The sequence below is a fragment of the Linepithema humile genome, chromosome 5 (assembly GCF_040581485.1).
Source record: "Linepithema humile isolate Giens D197 chromosome 5, Lhum_UNIL_v1.0, whole genome shotgun sequence".
Lineage (NCBI taxonomy): Eukaryota > Metazoa > Arthropoda > Insecta > Hymenoptera > Formicidae > Linepithema > Linepithema humile.
Genome location: NC_090132.1, coordinates 13,828,766 through 13,853,004, shown reverse-complemented (window position 1 = coordinate 13,853,004; position 24,239 = coordinate 13,828,766). Strand labels below are relative to the sequence as shown.

The 24,239-nt window shown below is 31.3% G+C and overlaps 3 protein-coding genes and 1 long non-coding RNA gene across 9 annotated transcripts; 1 reads left to right on the top strand and 3 right to left on the bottom strand.

The window, feature by feature from the left end:
* Positions 1-971: 971 nt before the first annotated feature.
* LOC136999944 (uncharacterized) lies at positions 972-2,688 on the bottom strand. The gene is made up of 3 exons (XR_010890253.1): positions 1,774-2,688; positions 1,618-1,692; positions 972-1,557 (listed from the first exon to the last, which is right to left on the bottom strand). It is a non-coding gene; the product is annotated as an uncharacterized lncRNA (long non-coding RNA).
* A 3,529-nt stretch (positions 2,689-6,217) lies between these two features.
* On the bottom strand, positions 6,218-9,912 carry LOC137000184 (uncharacterized). The gene is made up of 3 exons (XM_067356139.1): positions 9,128-9,912; positions 8,558-8,562; positions 6,218-8,239 (listed from the first exon to the last, which is right to left on the bottom strand). Exons 1-3 carry the CDS (start codon positions 9,437-9,439, stop codon positions 7,630-7,632), a joined length of 927 nt encoding a protein of 308 aa, XP_067212240.1. The 5' UTR covers positions 9,440-9,912; the 3' UTR covers positions 6,218-7,629.
* A 1,452-nt stretch (positions 9,913-11,364) lies between these two features.
* LOC137000158 (uncharacterized) lies at positions 11,365-14,758 on the bottom strand. 5 transcript variants are annotated; one of them, XM_067356099.1, is made up of 9 exons: positions 14,433-14,758; positions 13,742-13,947; positions 13,473-13,625; positions 13,104-13,245; positions 12,828-12,887; positions 12,637-12,729; positions 12,324-12,532; positions 11,788-12,025; positions 11,365-11,681 (listed from the first exon to the last, which is right to left on the bottom strand). In XM_067356099.1, the coding sequence occupies exons 2-9, from the start codon at positions 13,844-13,846 to the stop codon at positions 11,572-11,574; spliced, it is 1,110 nt and encodes a 369-aa protein (XP_067212200.1). In that variant the 5' UTR covers positions 13,847-13,947; positions 14,433-14,758; the 3' UTR covers positions 11,365-11,571. The 5 variants fall into 5 exon arrangements, with proteins under 5 accessions (XP_067212200.1, XP_067212198.1, XP_067212202.1 ...); XM_067356097.1 differs by having other exon boundaries at positions 11,365-12,025; XM_067356101.1 differs by lacking the exon at positions 11,788-12,025 and having other exon boundaries at positions 14,433-14,757.
* A 178-nt stretch (positions 14,759-14,936) lies between these two features.
* Positions 14,937-18,225, top strand: LOC137000156 (uncharacterized). Of its 2 annotated transcripts, XM_067356090.1 has the most exons (4): positions 14,937-15,081; positions 15,153-15,200; positions 15,411-15,473; positions 15,635-18,225. In XM_067356090.1, exons 2-4 carry the CDS (start codon positions 15,156-15,158, stop codon positions 17,612-17,614), a joined length of 2,088 nt encoding a protein of 695 aa, XP_067212191.1. In that variant the 5' UTR covers positions 14,937-15,081; positions 15,153-15,155; the 3' UTR covers positions 17,615-18,225. The 2 variants fall into 2 exon arrangements, with proteins under 2 accessions (XP_067212191.1, XP_067212192.1); XM_067356091.1 differs by lacking the exon at positions 15,153-15,200.
* Positions 18,226-24,239: the final 6,014 nt, after the last annotated feature.

Sequence of the window (24,239 nt, the reverse complement as noted above, 5' to 3'; positions counted from 1 at the left end):
TCTTATTTATTGGACGGAGCAAAGGTTTTTTCACTGCAACACATCCTTTTAGACCGGCAATTCTTAAACGTCTCTTCACAGTTGTAAGCGATACTGAATTTTTTCAAGTTTTATTGATGTCTGCGCGGATTTCCGGTGCTGTTAAGCGTCTATTTCTCTTGCTAATAACTACTATATGTTGATCTTCCTGTCGGGTGGTTACTTTTGGACGTCTTGTGCGAGAATGGCTACGAAAGGTGCCGGTGTCTTTGAATCTGGCAATAGTTGATTAAATACCTTTTAATGAGACTTTCATTTTTTTGGCGATGATTCGATAAGACATGCCTTCATTATATAAGGCAATAATAGCACCTCGTTTTCCATAGGTATTTCTTTGTTTTTTCCCATTTTTTTAGATCAGTGCAAAAACACTTTAAAAAACTTTGAATTCTTAGTTGCTAGTGATGTAGACACATTTCAACCGTACAGAATACTGACAAAACCAATTTTAAATGCTCATTGTGACTTACGTAAAACGTAAATAAAACATTAAAACATTAACTGACCTTGAAGTAAGCATGTATATCTCTTATCGAGCACCGAACTTGCCTACCACTAGTTATACTTTAGCGATATTTTCGATAATTCTTTTCATAAAAATCAGACAAATTGATTTTTTTCATATAAATTAAGATTTAACTAACTAATAAAAAACAAAAAAGTTTATTAGAAAGCGGTGGAATCTTGCTAAATAAAAATGAACGGTGTACAGGCAAGTGTATTCAAACTTTTGGCCGGCAGTGTATAATATTAAAGAACAATTTATAATCGATTATAATTATATATGCTGCTGACAGCCTCGGGTAAAAGAGGACAGACATAATGCTATCTCTTTTTTTTTGCAGGTATAGCTATCGACCATATATGTAGACATCATTATTAATTTTATAATCTCCAAAATCATGACAGACAGAAATTGATTCGCGCAAATACAAAGTAAATATTAATATTAGACCAAAAATACATTTTATGAGATTATTTTTTTAACCACCAAATTTTTGTGTTTTTATCCTGATGAGGCTATATTGCATTAATATATTTACTTATTGTTAGAAGTCTATTAGACATCTATTAGATGTCGAAAGATAATTTGTAATCTAAACAGTGTTTGATAAACAATACATCGCTATTGTGTAAATATTAAGTTTTAATTTTGTATAAGGAAATAAATGACACAAAATTACATGGCATCTAATTTAGATATTTCTAGACATTATTTTAGACTAGATGGCTCCGACATCTAATAGACGTATATCCGATCTTGTGTTTCTCCCTGGGTTGTTTCTTCGAACTGGACTAAATTTTCATCTGTATTCACACTATTTGTTCCTTCAAACTGGATTGAATTTTCATCCAAATTGTCAACTTTGCTCACATCTTTTTCTTTAAATTCATAGCTAATGTCAATAATTTTTATAGGTTTTTTAGTGTTGTTATTTTCTTGATTTTTAAAATATGGTTCATTGTTTTGATTAAATTCTATTAAATTATTTGGAACCCATATTCTGCATTTTTGCTCTAAAATGTATTAATAGAATTAATATTTTACATAATTTTTTTTTTTTTACTAATACTTACCGGTGTCTTCCACATAAAAATCACCGTCGTTATTAGTGATCCATCCATCTGTTATTCGTAGCAAAAGATACATTACTAAAACAATATATAAGATTATTTATCAATAATTATTTACAATTATTAATAATTATTTACAATCATTTTATGCTTACTTACTTTGATAATAAGGTGTGGACAAGGTTATCGCAACAACACACACAGGTTCCAACAGGACACAACAGGTTCTTAACCTCACTTTTAATGTGAGTTTATAAAACTCAGTAAAGCATACGCTCTCAAACTTGTGCAGATTGCATGTAAAAACTCAGTTGAATCTCACTTAGCAAAATAAAAAGGAACGTGCATTCAACTGAGTTATGACGTCACAAGTGAGAATTAACTGAGTTTCAGTGTAAATGGAAAGCAACTTATATGTGCACCGTCACATGAGTCTAAACTAAAATGGCGAATCCAATATGGCCACCAAAAATTTAAAAAATTTAAGAAATTAACTGATTTTTATAAAACTTGGTATCAAGGGGTTTTTCGGGTTACTGTATACGAGTCTAAAGTTATCTTTCAAAAATACAAAATGGCGGATCCAATATGGCCACCAAAACATTTTGAAAATTTTTAGAAATTAACGAATTTTTATAATACTTGGTATCAAGGACTTTTTCGGGTTGCTAATAACGAATCTGAAGTCGCATTTTAAAAATTCAAAATGGCGGATCTAATATGGTAACTAAGAATTTGAAAAATTTTTTAAAGTAAGGGAGTTTTATAAAATTTGAACAGAGAGTTTTACGGCCAGCTAAATACAAATCTTAAGTCGGATTTCGAAAACTGAAAATGTCAGATTTAATATGAAGACCAAAAATATTGAAAATTTAGGAAATTGATAGATTTTTATAAAACTTGATACTAGAGATACCTCTGATTCTGATGTCGCCTGAGCTCTTATCCCCTACTTTTTGAAATCTTGATATAAAAAAGTCGAACTATTACCAGCATTGGAATATCTCTTAATCACCATTTCTTTGTTGATTGGGACGAAACAGTGATTTCTCAGAATATCTGAAACTGGTGGAGCTACATCAAATTGTTTTTTCAAAAATCTTTTTGTCTTTTGGTGCTCTTTGTCATTATATGACAGTATACTAATGGGGCATTCTTTCTCAACTTTACACCCATGCTGTTTCGTCCCAATCAACAAAAAAATGGTGATTAAGAGATATTCCAATGCTGGTAATAGTTCGACTTTTTCATATCAAGATTTCAAAAAGTAGGGGGTAAGAGCTCAGGCGACATCAGAATCAAAAGTATCTCTAGTATCAAGTTTTATAAAAATCTGTCAATTTCCTAAATTTTCAATATTTTTGGTCTTCATATTAGATCTGACATTTTCAGTTTTCGAAATCCGACTTAAGATTTGTATTTAACTAACCGTAAAACTCTCTGTTCAAATTTTATAAAACTCCCTTACTTTTAAAAATTTTTCAAATTCTTAGTTGCCATATTAAATCCGCCATTTTGAATTTTTGAAATGGGACTTCAGATTCGTTATTAGCAACCCGAAAAAGTCCCTGATACCAAGTATTATAAAAATTCGTTAATTTCTAAAAATTTTCAAAATGTTTTGGTGGCCATATTGGATCTGCCATTTTGTATTTTCGAAAGATAACTTTAGACTCGTATACAGTAACCCGAAAAACTCCTTGATACCAAGTTTTATAAAAATCAGTTAATTTCTTAAATTTTTTAAATTTTTGGCGGCCATATTGGATCCGCTATTTTAGTTTAAACTCATGTGACAGTGCACAGATAAACAGAGTACTCGAAAGTGTTAATTGGAAGAGAAAAACGTCAAATGAATAATCGCTACACTTGAATAATTACCGTTTTTATTATTTTTTTTCGGTTTTCTGAAATTTTAAGTATGATCCAATTGAATTTGATAATTTTGCTACGCGCCATTGGAAAGCTTACATTTTTCTGTAAATTTTAAGATTTTTTCAAAAATTTTTAAATTAAATAGAAAATGAGCAGCATGGGTGTAAAGTTGAGAAAGAATGCCCCATATACATAAAATTTCTTTTGTTATTGTATTTTGATCTAGTGTGATGTCCCGACAATGGTAAAATTCAAAAAACAGAACATTATTAAAGAGATCTGTACAAGTCCATCTAAAATTCATCCAAAGAGCAAGATTGAAGTTATGATTAGTGTTAACTGTATTATTAGTTATAAAAATATTAATTATACTATAGCTATAAGAATACTGCATAATTGAACAATGCATTGAACAAATAAGTAAAGAGATAAGAATAAAATAAGCAAAGGTTACCAGACACCCATCTTATCCGTCGGCTATCTTCTATAAACGAAAACGAGCTGCATATCAACTTCCAGCCAAACGATATTCCAACGTATCAAGAAGCCGATGTGACGATTAAAAATCTATGCGATACTCTCGAGGGCCTACTCCCCACCACAAGAGGACCAACGTACATCATCGCTCGTGAGACAGTTCTCTTCCAGCAGACTCACTGTTAGGTCATATTAAGTTCTACATACTATTTTTCTCTGCATTGTTCAGTTGAAAACACTGAGTTATTTGGTTTATATTTAGCAGTGTAATATCTGCATTATTAAGACGTATCTATAAGGCTTTGTTCCTAATTAAAATTAGGTAAGCTAATTTAATCTATTTTATTTAATTTTATTCATATCCTTTTCATACGATAGATTGTTACCTCCTGTATCCCTAGTAAACCCAGTGAATGCAGGGTGACTAAAAAATAAGGAGACATTTCAAATTTCGCGCTAATAGTCGATATTACAGAATTCTCTACACACGTCTAGTGACCAGACGTAACACTAGCCTTACATTTTTGTAAATGCGCGAATTAATATACTTATTTTCATACCAATAAAAGAGGATGTTAAAAATAGGTCGATTTTGGCCCATAGTGTGGAACTAAAACTACACATGGTTTCTTATAGATTTCATACCGTAGAATCACGTGGTAAAGTTCGTTTTCCTCTAGTTAACGGGGAAAGTACGGAAAAATTGAAAAAAGGCCATGAAAAATGCAATTTCCCGAGCTGGTTGACGTTTGGAACATTCCTATAGATTTTTTAAAAATGATTTGTCGCTCTTGTCCTTTTGCAGGGAGGAAGTTCTAAGGCCCTCATATGACATACAAAAAAGACCGATTCGATACATGCGTCGGAAGACACCCTTATACCCGAAAAACCACCTCCAAAATCACTGAAACAATTCTAGCCAAGCTAAAAATGATTTGTCGCTCTTTTCATTCTGCACGGAGGAAGTTTCAAGGCTCTCACACGACATGCAAAAGAAACCGATCCGATACATGCGTCGGAAGCAGAGATCGGCAAAAAATTAATAATAAATTAATATTATTTAATTATTTAATTAATTATTTATCACAGAAAAATATTTTACGATTACTCGATTAACCAATAATCAAACTCGCAAATTATTTGATTACTTTATCAAGCAGTAATCAGAAAATAAAATTTTTGATTACTCGATTAATCGGTAATCAAACTCGAAAATTATTTGATTACTTTATCAATCAGTAATCAAAAAATAAAATTTTTTATTACTCGATTAATCGGTAATCAAACTCGAAAATTATTTGATTACTTTATCAATCAGTAATCAAAAAATAAAATTTTTTAGATTATTTGATTAATCGGTAATTAGAAGGAAATAATTTCAATTACTTGATTACTCAATAATCGAGGTCTGATGTTTCTTGATTATTTTAGTTAATTAATAAGCAAAAGGCTCCAGTCGAAAGAATGTTCAGTTTTGCCACCATGTTTGATGCTGCAAAATTTAATCGGCTGACAGATGACAATTTTGAAAAAAGAGTACTGTCAAAAGCGAATTGTATCTTTGGGAGAACGTAAAAAATAAAAATTACTCAACATCAGACCTCGATTATTGAGTAATCAAGTAATTGAAATTATTTTCTTCTAATTACCGATTAATCAAGTAATCAAAAATTTTATTTTTTGATTACTGATTAATAAAGTAATCAAATAATTTTCGAGTTTGATTACCCATTAATCGAGTAATCAAAAATTTTATTTTCTGATTACTGATTGATAAAGTAATCAAATAATTTTCGAGTTTGATTATCGATTAATCGAGTAATCAAAAATTTTATTTTCTAATTATTGATTGATAAAGTAATCAAATAATTTTCGAGTTTGATTACCGATTAATCGAGTAATCAAAAATTTTATTTTCTGATTACTGATTGATAAAGTAATCAAATAATTTTCGAGTTTGATTACCGATTAATCGAGTAATCAAAAATTTTATTTTTTGATTACTGCTTGATAAAGTAATCAAATAATTTTCGAGTTTGATTATTGGTTAATCGAGTAATCAAATAATTTTCGAGTTTAATTATTGATTATCTAAGTAATTGTTAATCAAAGCTGTAATTATTACTGAAAATATCGATGATGCCGATCCCTGGTCGGAAGACACCCTTACAGTCGAAAAACCACCCCCAAAATCACTTAAATGATTCTCGCCAAGCTAAGGGTGTCTTCCGACGCATGTATCGGATCGATCTCTTTTGCATGTCGCGTGAGAGCCTCGGAACTTTCTCCGTGCAGAAGGAAAAAAGCGACAAATCATTTTAAAAAATCGCTCCAGGAATGTTCCAAACTTCAACCAGCTCGGAAAATTGCATTTTTTATGGTCTTTTTTCAATTTTTCCGTACTTTTCCCGCTGTCTAGAGAAAAACGAACTTTATCACGTGATTCTACGGTATGAAATCTATAAGAAACCATGTGTAGTTTTGGTTCCACACCATGGGCCAAAATTGACCTATTTTTAACATCCTCCTTTCATAAGTTGTAAATCCATTTACATTTTTTTTTTTTCATTAAGACCTCATAACTTTCTACATCCTCCAAAGATCGCACTAGGTTCTGTCCTTGGTAATTGAGATCGCTATCTCAGACCAAAAAGAGAATCATCGAACGGAGTTCTGTAAAACGGAGTAAAATTGATTCGTCGTTGACCCGTTCACAGGAACCAATCCGTTCGAACTCGCAAAGACAGATCCCTCATAAAATCCTGTCTTGCGAGTTTACCATTGGTGCATGATTTATGATCCAACCGCCCTTCCCAGGTAGGACATAACAATTGCTTTTTCTTCTTTTAGGACCAAACGGAGATACTGAAATAATAAATTTATATATTCACTTTAAATATATAATAAGTATAGCCTAATACACTTATAGGTAAATTTTAAATACGATTATCAAAAGATAATGTTTTATATAAATATAATTTTAACAAACTTTTCTTTTTTTTCTGTTCTACTATTTATATCATCCTTTCTGCTAAGCATTTTTTTAGATTGTCTTAATATTCTTGACGTTGGTTGATTATTCGAATTATTTAAACTTGAATCTGTAAATATTTTGTCGTGGTTTAAAAAAAAATATATTCTTTATATAACTGCGCAACTTAGTAAAGAGCCAGATTTCGCAATTTAATCCTTAAAAATTTATAAAAAATTAAAGTACACGTTTTTATAGATTTTTTTAACCATTTTTCAAAAAAATCGCTCTTTACTAAGTTGCATATACTTTTTCTGAATATAAATATTTGAGCGCGAGTTCCTGTTCTAGAAAGTCACGTAGCTGTCGCGTTTCTGCGTCGCACAGTGGTGCACTATAGATGGAAATGTGGAAAAAACCTCATAACTTCAGAATTCTTGATATATTTAATTAATTTATTGTTTTTAATTATAATTTTATATAGAAAATAATAATAGGAATTATAGGAGGACATATTTGACATAGAAATGAAATAAGAAAAGTTATTAATCTATACTTATACCCATAATCGTTACAAAAAAGAATTGTTTTATAATTTATTGCTTAATAATAATTATTAACATAACAGTATATAATTAATAACATAATATATTAATATTATAATAAACTAAAAAAATATATATATTTATATACTATTTTAATAATGTTTTTGCTTCTTCGCTAAGTGGAAGTGATTTAGTTTTGGGTTTCGGACTCAGATAGGTGATATATGGATCTGATGATATTAAAATATTATGAAAAACATCTTCATTTGTCACCAAACAAGAGAACTTCCTAGTGTGATAGAGCCTATAGTATTTATAATCTTTATTTCTACTCTCTTGTGCCTCTTCTGAAAGTGAACCTATTGGCAAAGCTGCGGATTCTATAATTTCCTTGCCATGAATAAGAATTTTATGAACAGTGGACGGCATGTTATACCAGGAATTTAACGAAATAGCTAAATTAGCTGTTTCTCGAGCATATATACCAAATTTGTCTGCATCAATCGCAAAATTGCAATTAATTGTTTCTAATATCACAGCCAGTCGTTTTATAAGTATTTCATTAATTTGAGTAATTTCAGCTGTTACAGTAGGATTTCCAAAAAATCTTCTCGAAGTGTTGCCATTATTTATTGTTCCTGTTCCTTGCTTAACAATGTCAACTTGTATACCAACTCTTTCCTTAAATTGACTTTGAATACGTTTTTTTGTTTTATCTTTGATAGATCGAGTGGCTTCCCGAGTCGAAATTTTTAGCCTAGATTAAACCTACAAGTTTTGTCGAATTTGGAGAACCAATGTAAGCTTTAATTCATATATATAGATAACATTACATTGGCTATTGCCCTCCTTTGATACTAAAAATTGTTACTTATTGCCGTTTTTTCCATGTGGAAGCTCAAAAGAGTACCTACTGAGAACCTCTAAAAAGGCTCCAGGTTCTATAAATATGTATTTCTAGAAAATAAATATTCAAAATTACTTAATAATCTATTATCTCATATACTCTACTTGCATTTAATGTATGGATCTTGATTTCAATAAACAATATATTAATTATTATAATTTGCTTAACTGTAACTAGGCTACTATAAGCAAATATTATATAAATAATATTCACTTATCTCTTAAATATCTATTTGCAGTTAAGTAAATTACATAATTAATGTATTGCGCTTATTGAAATTAAGATATGCATTAAATATAAATAAAGTAAATGTGGTAATAGAACATTAAATAATTTCGAATTATAGGTCAAATATGTAATAAAATATTAAATAAAATTTTGAATTTCAATTGTTTTTTGTTTATTCGAATAAATTTTTAGTTATTTATAATACTAAATATAATACTGAGTTGCACTTAATTTTTAAAAATATTTTTTACTATTTATTTGTTATTATTTATTTTATATTATAACATTTATTATATTAATCTGAAATAATAGAAATTGAACTCAATTATAGATTGAATATTAATATTTTTATTGCTAGAAATTTCGATAAGATTTGGAGATTCAAAAGAGATAGGAGTTGTAAGAACGAAAGTAGGAATTGTATATTTAACATCAATAAAAATAAGGGTTTTCTAGGACAACAAGATTAAAGAAAGGCCGAAAGAAGACATAACATTTTCAAGATAGAACTTGTAGGTCAAGGAACATTATTAGAGGCACAAATAACCATGTATGAGGTTTATAGTAGGTTTTAAATTTCGACTCGGGTTCTGATGTCCTCCACGACTTAAAATTTAAATTGTAACTTAAATGTAGAATATATTCCATAAATCTTATTCGTGCGTGCAAAGTGGACATTCCCAATTTAAGAGCTTTTTCATTCAATGGCCGGTTTAGAAGTCTTGATATGTTGTTCATCTCTGATGGTTTGGCTTCACAAATGACGCAGTTACTTGAAGATGCGGTATTGGTCACAGCTTGAGCAACTTTTCCATCTATCATTAAATCATAAAATAAAGGATGTGTCGCACCTTAGAAATCCGTCCACGTATATTTATTTCTGTTTCACGAAGATCTTTTATTTCATTTTCAACACGAATTCTTTCCTCTCGTATTAAGTCTAGTGTCTCCTTTATAAACTCAAATTTTAAAGCTCTACAATATCTTGTTGAAGATGGCCAAGAATTTTTCCAGACATGTTTGATTTGATTTTCAAGTGTCATATTTAAGGGTACAATTAAAGCCATGAATAAATTTGAATCCGAAATGTCTACTGCAGGATTTAAAAATTTCTGCATATACTCGCTTTGACCAGAAGCTCCGTCACAACCCCACTTTGTATGCAATATAAGATGTTCTTTTTCTAATGTTTCAATATCGTCTTGAGTTTTGGTTTCCATAATTCTTCTGGAGGTGTGATCAAGCAAGTCTTGTAGACTGACTTTTGCCGATTTTTCCGTAACATCGATATTGTCTGGATAACATTTTTTTTTGCTTCTATTACTTTTCTATAACTTGGAAATATATTATGACCAATATCTTGAGTTGCCTTTCGAAGAATCTCGTATTGATATTTGGACAGTTTGGCTTGTGTTATCAGTGCCAAAGCAGAATCAGCATCAAAAGCTGTATCAATAAATAATGTAAATGACGAAGCAGCAGCATCAATTTGTTTCTGGGAATATTTGTTTCGGAGTTCGTGAATTTTGTATCTTTTTGCACCGTCACAGCACTCTTCAAAGTTCTTCTTTGGTTTGCCTCCATTACTATTTGAGGGCCTGAGAAACATAATGATGTAAGTCAAAACTTTTAATTTTTTAAAAATAGGTGTAATTAAAAAAATTTATATTTTTAGAGTCAGAAAACATGATTAACTTAAAATTATTATTAATTATTAATTTATATTAAAATTTTGACTTACATTACTATGTTTCTCAAGCCCTCATTTAAAGATGGATCCCGATTTTCCAAATTGCTACAGAAATTCACTACAAATACACCCTCTATCCAATGGCTGTATTTTTCAAGAAACTTTGTTTTAATACGATGCACTGACTTGAATCTTTGATTGAAATGTAGTAAAAATCTCTTATTACATTCCGAAACTATTTTTAAAATTTGATTATCTTGTAAGAAGTAGTTTTGACGTAAAAACTGTTCTAATGACTTATTACGGTCAAAAAAAACATTACACAAAACATTATAAAGAATTTTAAAATCCGTCATGAGTGCAAAAAATATTTTTTGTACGATAGGAGATAAAACTATACTAAATTACTTCCAATAATCCCTTAAGTCGGAACTAGGAATAAGAGTTAGAAATAAGCACACCTTAGACCGATTTCCGAGATTACATTTCTCTAATTTTTCGTCCTAGCAACGTTTCTCTTTTATTTATAATATTTATTCGTTGCAAAAAGATGATGACTGTCTCAAGTAGTAGCGTATATAGTATTGAATTCTAGGAATATATTATAGCTACAGTTTAATAATAATTACAGCTAAAGTTGCAATAAGTAGCATATAATTTTTATAGGATAGTTTAGTGATAGTATCTACAATCAAAAAATACAATTAAGAGCTTGGAGGAAAATGGAGCATTTTTTATAGACATAATAAAATAAACGAAAACTTGAAATTTTAGACATTATTGTTATGATCACTGTAATAGGATTTTTATTAAAAAATTTAGAAATACATAATAAAATACCCGGTAAAAAAATTCTCATACATAATTGGACAAAAATAGTACATATCTAATTATACAAAATTATATACCGAATTTGTCCATACATAAATAGATACACTTATATATAAATGAATATAAATATATATAAATATATATAAATATATATAAATATATATAAATATATTAATATATATATTTATATATGATCATATAAAAGTGTGTATGAGTAAATATACAGTTTCTTGTTTTATTTTGTTGTGTTTTTATTGCACAAACATAAAGTACATAATCATATACATCATATATATATATATATATATCCACTATAAAATAAAAAGTATATGTATACAAAACAAAACGTTATTAATAATATTTATATATATAGTAAAATATAAAATATGAATTCTTTTTTTTAACACAGAAAATAAAGATTATAACTTAATAGTTATTTGGCTTCGCGCTTAAGTTCTCCAATCCTTTGGGATAACGTTCTCTCAAGATCTTTGGTACGAACATATGGCCACTTTTTAAGTTTTCCTATTGCTTTAGCATATTCTGAAAGAAAATAAAAGATAAATCACATGTTCTACAACATAACAAAATACCAATAAAAATATTTTCAGTAAAATCATAAAATATAATAAAACTTGATAAAATTTACTTATGATTGTAAATCTAGCAATAATATCGATATTATCATATTTTATTTCAGTTTGCTTTCCTATATTACGAGGTGAATAACCAGTAAGAGTGACTTGATGAGGTCCTTTCTTAAAAATCTCTTCTTTAAATACGCCAAGCACCAATTTTCGAACTAAATGCGTTGTCTTTGATGAAGAACCAAGAGCATAATGTAGAACCAAAGATTTACAAAAAATATCATTTCCGAGTAATATCATCTATAAACAATGAAAATAATGTGAATTTAAAAAATTCATGAATTTTTTAATAATTATATTTAATTAGTGTATAATATTATAATAATATAATAATATACACGAATTTATATCTGAGAAAAAAAAGAATTGTTTTATTATTATAGTAAAAGAGAAGCTACTTGCCATAATTATTTATATTTATATAATAAATTTTCTATATATAGTTTCTATTTTATATATACATATGTTTATATATATATATATATATATATATATATATATATATATATATATATTATAAATGTAAAAATATAAATACCGTTTCTCCGTTAAAATCCTTTCCGTATAATTGATGAAGTTGACGTGGAGTATCTGCCAAAGGTTCTTCTATATCATTTGTTATATTCGGTTCCCGCTCTGACTCTACTTCATTTTGAGAGTGTACAAATGGTGATTCAAGTGAGTTATGTTGCAGTATATTTGAATGCGTATCTTTACAAGATTTTTTTTGCGAAATATTCCTAGGTTCTGTAAAAATAGAATATAGAATTAAATGTACAATCTCAAATTTTAATGTAACATTATTAATGTATATTTGAAAAGGATGATTTAAAAGGAAGATGATAAGTGACCTGCTTCAAACGATGCTTTATTTTGTTTGATTTGTTGATAGGTATCTGTTACATCTTTCAACTGTTTCCTGGTTGAATCTGTGCTTACACATGCTAGAAGAAAATATTATGTTAAAATAAAAATTGCATTTATCGTATTTACATATTATACATATACTTCCATTAAAGAAAACATAATAATAATATGTTACTTCTATTTTCGAACTCAGCATGTATGTTTTCGTTATCTTCATTTCCAAGTGATTCAATTCCTATAAAACACAAATACACACATTTCAGAGTAGTAGTTTTTCTTATAAAATAATAGTGTATGATTCGTATTATATTTGTTCCATTTTTCAAGCATGATTGGCAGGATACAGAAGTTTCTTGAATTTAAAAGAATGTTCTATCCTGCAGCTAATCAATACGCTTAAAAAATTTATACGATAAATATAATAATATCTAAAACTTAAAATGTTTCTTACCTGATGATGATGGTGATAATGCTCTCTTTTTTTTTAGGAGAGTATGAAGATGAGTATTTGTTTTTTCCATTTCTTCGAGTCGTCTTAAAAGTGTAGCAATTGTTGAGTTATGTGCTGATTGAGTAATTGATTGATGTTGTGTCTACAACAATATATAATATCTTAATAAATAATATTAATATATTGGATCAGTTCAAAAGTTTGTGCTCGATTCGTATAGATGACTTTTTATTTACAAATCAGGCACAAACTTTTGCACTAATCCAATATATTAATATAATTTAAAGACTAGCACATTATTATTATTCTTATTATTTAACAAATAAAAAATTTATATATAAGTAATAAATAGCATAGGTTGTTACGAACCAAATCATGAGCAATAATTGTATTATTTTCTGCACAATTATCATTAGATTTTTGTGATCTATCCTCATCTGAAAAGTGTTCTGAGGATGAAGATAATATAGTAGTAAGCTGTTGCGTTTTCGCATTGCACACATCACTAGCCTTGTCTTTGTTCTATAAAAAGTAAGTAGTACATTAAAATATATACTAAATATATTACTTAAGAAAAGCACATTTTCTTTCAAAACTCTCAATTTTGCAAACATGCAATGAATCATAATGTATTGTACATTTACAGTCTTGTTTTTAGCGTTTCTTTTTTTATTAGATATAGTTTTCTTTATGGCAGGTAATGGTGGCGAATATGGAACATTAGGAACTCTCTGTCGTTTCATTTTCTTTGGTAAATGTCCATGTACTGATTTACAAACTTTAACAGTCTCTTTATCCTTTTCTATTGTTTGCTTCCTCTACATTGTTAGATCATTTTCATCGTCTATGATACGATAATATTTAGAGAATTGCAATTCATTCAATTATACTTGCTAGACAATATTTTCAGTAATGACTCATATTCATAGTTATATAGCCGATATTCATAATCGATTGTTATATTAAGATCATCTTAAGTACAATTTTAACATCATCAACTAATCACAGAGTGGTATTATATCTTAAGACATTACTGAAGACAATCTTGAAATAAGATCAGATTATATAATATCGATCATACTCAAATAAATAAAACCAATAATCATGAAATCGCTAATTTATGTCAAATAAATCAATTCACAATAAATAACGCCAAGTAATGCAACTTCAAAATATTAGTTTCCTACTTAACAATGCAATTATTACGTATATACAATATATAATGTATATTATGTTATTATTATTGAAATATAGAAAATAGTAATATTGAGGTTATATTTTAATTGGTGTTAATGGTTAGGAAATTTATATTTGAATTATATATTATACCTGAACGTTTAATGACACATCCTGTATACATCTTGTTAGAATGGAAGAATTGAATTTCATCATTTTTTTTTACGCCATCCTCAAAGATCGCTTTGTTTTCCTCGATAATGAGATAAGAATGGTCTTCCTTACAATATACAAGAAACATCGTATATAAATTTCTTCTATAACTTATTATTGTCACAAATGACACACGCTATTACAGTTATTACAAAAAATAAAATGCTATATGGTTATTTGCTTGCAGAGTTTCAAATACTTCGAGCACACTTCAATACTTCTACGTCTTTTACCGAATACGCATCATGTTCGGACATGTTCACTTTCAATTGCGCATACGCGCAATGCGCAATTGAGAACAGACCTTATGGCCATCACACACAAAATGACATAACTGCATATGCATAGCATAAGACCGTCTCGACCAATGAGCATGCTATGTAAATCAATATGGCACCTTTATGCTAGATGTTCATTGGTCGAGACGGTCTTATGCTATGCATATGCAGTTATGTCATTTTGTGTGTGAGGGCCTTTATACGTTACATGCTGACCAGTGTCAAGTGTTGTTTGATTTTTATTTATACATTCGTATAATATCTGTAACATAATTACATAAAACCGAATAATTACATATAACCAAGAACTAGTAAGAGCAATTGTCTTGTTCATATTTTATTATAATATATAATATTTTATTATTCAAAATGACTATTGTAGGTTATGTGTACATACGATGTAAAAATTATACAATCTAAAACTTTAAAGGTACTTTTTCACGTTGACACTTGATGCTCAATTTCGGCGTTAATAGACATTACGTGATTAAAAATAACGAATCATTGCAGTAGTTTTTAATCACATGATGTCTTTTGACGCTGAAATTGGGCGCTGAGCGTCAGCATAAAAATATACCTTAATACTTTGCGTTATACAAATTTATTGTTATTGACTAATATAAATCCCATTTCCGTTTAGAATATGAAACGTTCTGCATACATAGAACAAGCGAAATTACCAGCAAATGTAAAACAAAGAAGGGTAAGTTTTACTACTATATTTTGTATATTTTAAGGATATTAAATGCATCCAATGTACAAACAACAGTTATGAGTATAAATAACAGTTTGTTATAAATAACAGTACTGTTTCTGCTTGATAATATTGTCTAAAATTATTAAATATACTATTCTTTTTTGCAGAGCTATAGAACTCTTGCACGCTGGGCAGAAAGAGATGCTTTTTCTTTTGATGACATTCAACTTTCTGACATCTCTACTATCGCTTTTGATGAATTAAAATCAAATAATGATCACACATCTTCCGATTCTAAATGTGAAACACACAATTATAGTTCTTCTACTGATGACGCCAGATATCAGACTTCTACCGACTGTGTGGAACCCTCGATTGTTTCAACACAGATTGTTCGCTGTGAAAGTAATAATGAAGAAATAGTACGTAATGCTGAGTTACTTGAACAAATTGTACACTATTCAAGTTATAATATTGAAAGTGATAATGACAGCACAAGTGACAACGAGAGTGAGTTACTTAATACCGTCAATACTGTCTCGTCTGAAACACTCTGTTCCAGTAGTCATATGACTGTAGATACTGCCGTGTTAAATTTTGTCAATTCATATATTGCGAATAACAAAACAAAGATTTGTTTAAAAGCTGACTTAGATTTTATAAAGTCTGCATTGCCAAAACCGAATCGAATGCCGAAAACTGTATTCAAATTATTTAAATATGTCAAACAACGGGCTCCTCCTTTAAAAGTTATCACACATTATTGTTGTAAAGTATGCCAATTTTATTATGGTACAAGTAAAGAGGTATTATGTAATGCGTGCAATTCGGATAAAGGCTGTATTCCATTTTTTGAGATTGATATTTTAAATTACATTCAATACTTGTTTGAATATAAGCATTTGGCTGATATTTTAGACAAAACATTTCAACATAAAAATACAAATATAAATATAATAACCGATATCACTGATGGGTCTGAATATAAAAGAGTGAATAATAACAGAAAACGATACGATATTACACTTATGCTGAGTGTAGATGGAGCTTGTATTAAAAAAAGCTCGACAGCTTCTTTATGGCCGATATGTTTTACGATAGCAGAAATTCCACCGCATCTGAGACATTCTTTTATTATGTGTGTAGGAATATGGTACGCTGATATCAAACCGGAAATGAATACATATCTGAGACCGTTATGCTTAAAATTGCAATCTTGCTTTAAGCAAGGAGGTCTCACATGGATTCATCCTAGAACTAACAGATCTTATACAACTCAGATAAAAGCTCCTCTTGTAGTCGCTGATGCTCCAGCTAGAGCAATGGTTTTAAATATGCAAAATCACAACAGTAAAAATGGATGTCACACGTGTGAAATTCGAGCGGAAAAAATACGTAATCCTCAGCAAGGGAAGGCACGTCGTCGTGTATACAAATTTCGTTCTAATGAATGGACTCTACGAACAAAGGAAAGAATGCTTACATGTGGCAAACATGCTGAACTTACTCATAACATCAACAAGAGTATAAAAGGACGTACAGTAGTTCATATTTTGCCAGGTATTGATGAAAGTACTATTGTTTTCGCAGAATTTATGCATCTTTTGTGTTTAGGTATAATAAAACAGATTCTTATTTTATGGACGGAAAAGCTAGGTGAATGGAACATTAAAGAGCACATAGACTCTATAGATGATTTCTTATCAGAGATTAAACCATCTAATACAATTAGTCGTTTACCTAGAGAATTAAAAAAACATAAATTTTGGAAAGCATACGAAAATTTATATTGGGCACTATTTTATTCTCTTCTTGCTGTAAAAAATTACTTGCCTGACAAATATTTTCAACACTGGATGCTACTTGTAATATCCCTCAATTTATTATTACAAGAACAGATACACATCTCTGAGTTAGAAAAAACAAAAATGTTACTTACACGATTTGTGAGTGAATTTGAAGCTTTGTACGGAGAGGCTGAGCTTACATATAACTTGCATCAGCTGTTGCATGTGACATTAAATGCCCAACGATGGGGTCCGGTATGGAGTAACAGTGCCTTTATTTTTGAATCTTTTATTGGAACTTTAGCTAAAATGATACATGGACCGAAACATATTGGAAAAGAGCTTATTAATAAATTATAAATCATTCAAGGACTTCAGGTCATGACAAATGAAAAATTCCAGCCAGCTTTTGCTTCTGATTTATGTTTAAGTAAAAGCAATCAATTTTTCAGATTTACTGAACATGAAAAGTATTTATTGGATTCTATAAATATTTCAATAATAAATGTAAACGTTTTTTCTCGAGCCAAAATTAAAGGCCAAATATATACCTCTTTACTTTATAAACAGACAAATACACGAAGTTACTGCGTACGTTGTAGAGTTGCTGAAAATTCTGTAATTTTTGGATCGATAAAATTTTTCCTTACGTCACCAGAACATGGCATTCTCTTTGTACTAGAGCCATTTGAAATAGATCAAGCTAAAATAATGTTTTATCGGATAACACGAGTAAAAGTAGATCACATTTTACCAATTAGGGAAGGAGGGCCTTCTGTATTATTGCAAGTTTCTAATATTATATCAATAATGAAAGTATTCTTAATAAATGATTACATATGTATCGTTCCTAAAACCATTAGAAAATATCTGCTTTAATATTACTTTAATGTAAATAGTAAATAATTTTTAATGTAAATAGTATATTTCAAAATATATGATACATTTATCATCAAACTGTTTTATATAAAGTATGTTAGTCGCATATATACGCATTATATATACAACTAACTTGATAAAGACATTTTTTTTAAATCTCTTCTTTAAGTACCCTACGCACCAATTTTCGAACTATTTGTATCACTCATAAAATGTATTTATATCTCATGTTATTTATTTTTCTCATATTATTTAGAAATACAATAAATAACATATATCTCATAAATGTAAAATAGTGTTTTTTTATTTTATTTTGTTTATATTCCTCTCTTGCATGCACGCGCGCGATAAAAAAAAGATATAGAAACTTTTAGAAAAGTAAAATATTTCTAAATCAAGGCATTAACGTGAAATTAAGGAAAAAGTGACACAATTAGCCAGAATTTCTCGTTTATACAAAATCATATACAATTGCGTATGACTATATCTGAAATTTGCTTCTTACTTATATATGTTTATACATGATGCAAGACTTATACATAATCATATATTAGACTAACAGAGATTCATATATAATTATATATAAAATATTGTGGACATTATATATAAGTATGTATAAAAAGTACTTACATGTAATTCTATACTGCAGTCGCTCCATTTATATATATATATATATATATATATATATATATATATATATATATATAACGTTTTATTTTTTGTCATGTATAATTATACATATTTTTACACAATTATGTAAAATATTGTATAACTCTATTAAATGCTATATGATTATATATGAGAAATTTTTTACCGGGTACATAATTATAAATATCCTCATAAATAAAAAATAAAACATTGAAATTTCGGTGATAATTTCGGTAATATAGAGTATAATCTATCTATGACTTGAGGTTTTTTCTCTTAAATTAAATAAATAAAATGTATTCTTGTTTATATGATAAGATATTACTAGTCATTAAGTATCCCAAAAATAGCAATCGATACATAAAAACATTATTTTCAATATTTTGGGTTTTTTCCACCTCCGCACCACTATGCGTCGGTGCGTGGTGTCAGGCCGTCTGATATTGCGCCGATGTTATCGGAGGGCGCGAATTCCGGTAATGGCGGTGGTGGTAGGGTAATCCCTAAATAAGCCCACAGGTCTACTCCTATTATAATTGCTATGAGTTTTTTTCCGTAATTATGACCGAAGTTTGTTTATTACGATTTCGAGCTTTACTTCTATTCCTACAGAGGTGCTAGTTTCACTCCTGTCGACCCTTAAACTTTATTCAACGCACAGAGAAAATCGTAACGTAAGCGTGTATAAAACCAGCTGTATACAGTACGTTTTTGCTTACTGGATTGATTGCGAGCTAGTAAAATACTAGAAATGCACCATACAGCATACAGTATTTTTAGTAATTTACTAGCTCGCAATCAATCCAGTAAGCAAAAACGTACCGTGTGCCGCTGGCTTAAGCTTTGACTATAAAAATATGGACTGCTAGTTATCCCCACTTTTCCTATCTAACCCATGTATAAGGATATGTATCCAACATCATTTGATATTTTTCGAGATTTTGGCCTCACCCCGTGTGGCAAATTGTGGGAAATTTAAAGTACGTAAGAAGGATGCAAGGATTAGACCTGTAAAACTGCAGGCTGGAGTAATTTATTTCTCCTTTTTTATATTTCCTCGATTCGCAGCCTTCCACAAAACAATATAACACCATTTCTATATATTTAAATTATTGTCAAAGATTCAAGCCGATATCATGTACTAAATACCACGCACCTTTGACATGCACACTATTGTATGGATTATTTATTCTCGGGTCCGTTGCCACACGGTGTCACCACGGATCTTGGATACCAAGTCAAGGCTTTAGCAGTCCATATTTTCATAGTCAAAGTGTACACAACTAAAACAAAACCGTATTGTTTTATCTTTCAAAAAAATTGTCATATATATTAAACCTTTCAAAAAAACCTGTCATATATATTATCAAGAGATATATTAAAACCTTTCAAAAAAAACTTGTATATATTAAAATTTTCAAAAAAGCTATTATATATACTTTCTACAAAAAAATATGATATCAGGAAATGGCACCAAGTGGGACTAAAGAACTATAAAAAAAGTTGTACACTATTTCTATAAAACTCTTCTATAAAATTCTATAAAATTAAAAAATTTTTTAATGTATTTAAAAAATAAAAATTTTTAATTAAAAAATAAAAAAATAAAAAATAAAAAATTTAATCAAAATAAAAAGATATTTATTAAAAAACGCAAAAAAACTTGGCGCTGCTACACCACAAAGTATTATAAAGCAATGAAATTAACATGTAGTTTACTGTAGCAGCGCCAAGTTTTTTTGCGTTTTTTAATAAATATCTTTTTATTTTGATTAAATTTTTTATATTTTTTCATTTTTTAATTAAATATTTTTATTTTTTAAATACATTGAAAAATTTTTTAATTAATTAATTAATTTTTAATTAATTAATTAATTTTCAATTAATACAACATATATGTATTTTTATTATTATAGATACTTATAAAAATTTTATTATTATACTTATATACTTATTATATTTATTATACTTAATTTTTATTATAGATACTTATAAAATTTTATAATCACAATGTTGCCGCATATTTAATGATCCCTAATATATACCCCATCATATTTGTTTTAAAGAATTATTTTAAGATTTCAACAGAAACATTTCAATAATATTTTATTAGCAAATATTTGAAAATTGTTAACACTTTGTAAATTTTATCATATAAATATTCACATTTGCAATGTTGAAACATATATTACAATTTCATTATTTAAGTTTGTATCATAATAAACTTGTGTATGATGCTTTTTATATTATCCTAGAATTGTACTTACATTTATGAATTTCAGTTACAATTTCTTGACAATTTTTGAGGTTTTCACAATTAAATATAAAAAATAAATTTCTTTATAGTATTTCTTTTGTAAATAATGCATATAAACAGTAAATATTATTTTAAAAATAATTTTTAAATATGTACTATTTTTTCTTTTATTTTACTACTTTACAAATGATGTTTTTTGTGTATATCCCCAAATTATATTTTATTTTCATTGATATTACAGTCTAAATACGAGTACAAAGTAATTTGTATTACAAATGCATCTGTTGCAGCGATATTTAACATTATAAACGTTAAATATCTAGCGCTATAATTTGCAATATATGTAATTCATAGCGCCTTTCTAATTTACTTTTCAATTTTTATTACACAATTTCCAGTGCTATCAATATTTTACAAAATAAAAGTATTTTTTCGATAAAAACTCAAAGCATTTCTATATTAAAGGAGCGAGAGAGAAAACACTAAAGCGTGCGAGAGAGACAGCTACTGTTTGACGATGAGATCATCATGCTCTCCCCTTTCTTCGTCGCCCCTCGCCAATAAGCTGTTTCTAGCTCACCCCTTACTTCGTCGCCCCTCGCCTACAAGCTGTTTCTAACTCCCCGCTTACTTCGTCGTCCCTCGCCTACAAGCTGTTCTAGCTCCCCCCTTACTTCGTCGCCCCTCGCCTACAAGCTGTTTTAGCTCCCCCCCTTACTTCATCGTCCCTCACCCACAACCGGTTTGCCTGAGGTAACCTTCTCTCTATAGATCTTGGGGCAGCATGGGTGTAAGGTTGAGAAAGAATGCCCCATATATATATACATTTTACGACCGATATTATATAAATGTTAATTAATATCATCAAAGCTGCGAGCTGACAGGTCTGTGCGCCGCCATATTAGAAATTAGAAAAGGAAAGACGTCTTTTAGAAAAAGAAATCTGAACGCATTAGTTGAGTGCGTTCTGATTGGTTGCGTGCTGACGACGCTGACCAATAAGACATGCGTTACATTTCAGCGTTACATTTTAGCGTGACATCCGAGAAAAATGATGATTTTTAGATTTCTCGACTTTGGATGCATATATTTTATTTTTTAAAGCACACAGAGCAAAAACAAGCATACTTTCCTTATATATCTTAGGTATGCGCTTTCGATTGAGCCTATTACCAATTCAATCGGCCCAGCCGTTATTGAGATCCGATAATCTCGGCTCATCTAAACCTTCCGTCTCGCGTAAAGATACACGGTCGGTCTTGCGCTTGCGTTGCGCGCTGCGCGTGAACTTGGCGCGAGACACTACCGTGTCTCTTGATACACGGTCGGTCTTGCGCTTGCGTTGCGCGCTGCGCGTGAACTTGGCGCGAGACACTGCCGTGTCTCTTGATAAGCATGTATAAGCACGGCAAAAGCACGACAAAGCATATAAGATATTTTATTAAAAAATAAAAATTTTCCAGGGAATAATAGAATAATAAAATTATGTGGAATGTTCTAAGAGTTTCTATAAAATATATTTTGGATATTTTTTATACATTTTGAGAAAAAAATTCTGAAAGTGAAATAGTGAATATCATGTGTTATGTTACGGTTTTCTCGTTGAATAAAATTTAAGGTTACGTACGACTCTAAGTTTACGGTCAGTACTTAATGCGACGTAACGGAGAAGCTTGTGCGGTGGCCCTTTTTTTTTTTTTGTTTTTGTTTTTTTTGATGAGGCAGGGGAAATCCTTTATGGATACCCACAGGTCCCGGGGGGGAATCCCGTGGGTTATGTGGGAGTCTCCTGGGAAGATGTCTCAGGCATACCCACTAAAACCCCTGCCGATAGCTTTCCTGAACCATGTAGAGGGAGGGTGAGGCATCACCAGCGGTATTTATCTCACCCTCCCTCAGGTCTGACCGAAAAACCGGTCTCCTCGCGGGGAGGGACGGGGACTTGCGTCCCCTTTCCCTTCCATGAGTACCTTCTATTCCGGGAAAGGCCGGGCTACCGTGACCTTTCCTCGCCCTCCCGTGTTTGGTGGGAGGCTGAGGCCAGCCGGGAGCCACCGCTCCCAACTGACCCCCCGCCGGAGGAGAGATAGAATTCCGATAAGCCTACGGTATCTCCCCTCCAGCCATCCAAGTTGGAGGGACCTTGTATGGATCCCTCCCAGGGGGGAATCTTCCCCGGGGGTCGATGGTGACGCGCTTGATGGTGCATGCCACCGCCTGGGGAGGCCCTGTATTTATCTGCCCCCTTGGGGGCGGGGGGGTTGTGTTGGCGGTGGCAGAGGAGGGGGATCATCCCCTCCCCCCACCGCCTCCCCCCTTCTCTCTCTCTCCGCCACCTCCTTCTGCAACATTACTCTGTCACAGAAGGAGGAGACGGCCCTCCATTTATCCTCTCCCTCCAGCATAGTTCTCTATGTTATATTCTCTTAATGCTGGAAGGGAGAAGTCCCCGCCAACCACTGCGGTCAGGACCCGGCGTTCCCTTTCCCACGCTTCACACTCCGCGAGAGTGTGTCGCGCCGAGTCCAGACTGGCCGCACAGTGGTGGTACTTGGTCGTATACTCTCTACCAATCCTGCACAGGTAGTCACCGAAGCAACCGTGCCCGGTGAGTACCTGTGTCAGGTGGAACCCGATTCCGTGTCCCCTCCTGTCCGCCTATTCGGGAAGACAGGGTTGGATGGCCTGGGTAGTCCATCTGCCCGCCTTGGAGCCAATTAGGAAGGCCTGCCACGCCTCCATGGCTCCCTGGCGGGCGTCCCTTCTGAGCCTAGCCACGACTCGTGGTAATAGGCGGGCGCTCCCGAGCCGGTCTGGGTCCCTCGTACGCCGATAAAATTCAGCGTACGAGTTCGCCAGGAACTCGGCCGGGAGGAGGCCCGCCAGAGCCGTGGCCGCCGCGAACGACGTCGTGCAGTAGGCCCGGATCAGTCTGATGGCCAGCCGGCGCTGTTGACGATGTAACATCGCCTGTATGCGTCGGCTGGCCGCAACCCTGTCGGCCCACACCGGTGCCCCGTAGAGGAGCACCGATTGCACGACGTTCGCGTAGAGTCTTCTGACTCTGTTTCTAGGACCACCCAAGTTCGGAAGGAGGCAACTCAACGCGGTCGCCATCCTATCCGCTTTGGGGGTTATCCCAGCGAAATGCTGCTCAAACCCCCAAAGTCCATCCAGAGTGAGGCCCAGATACCTCATCTG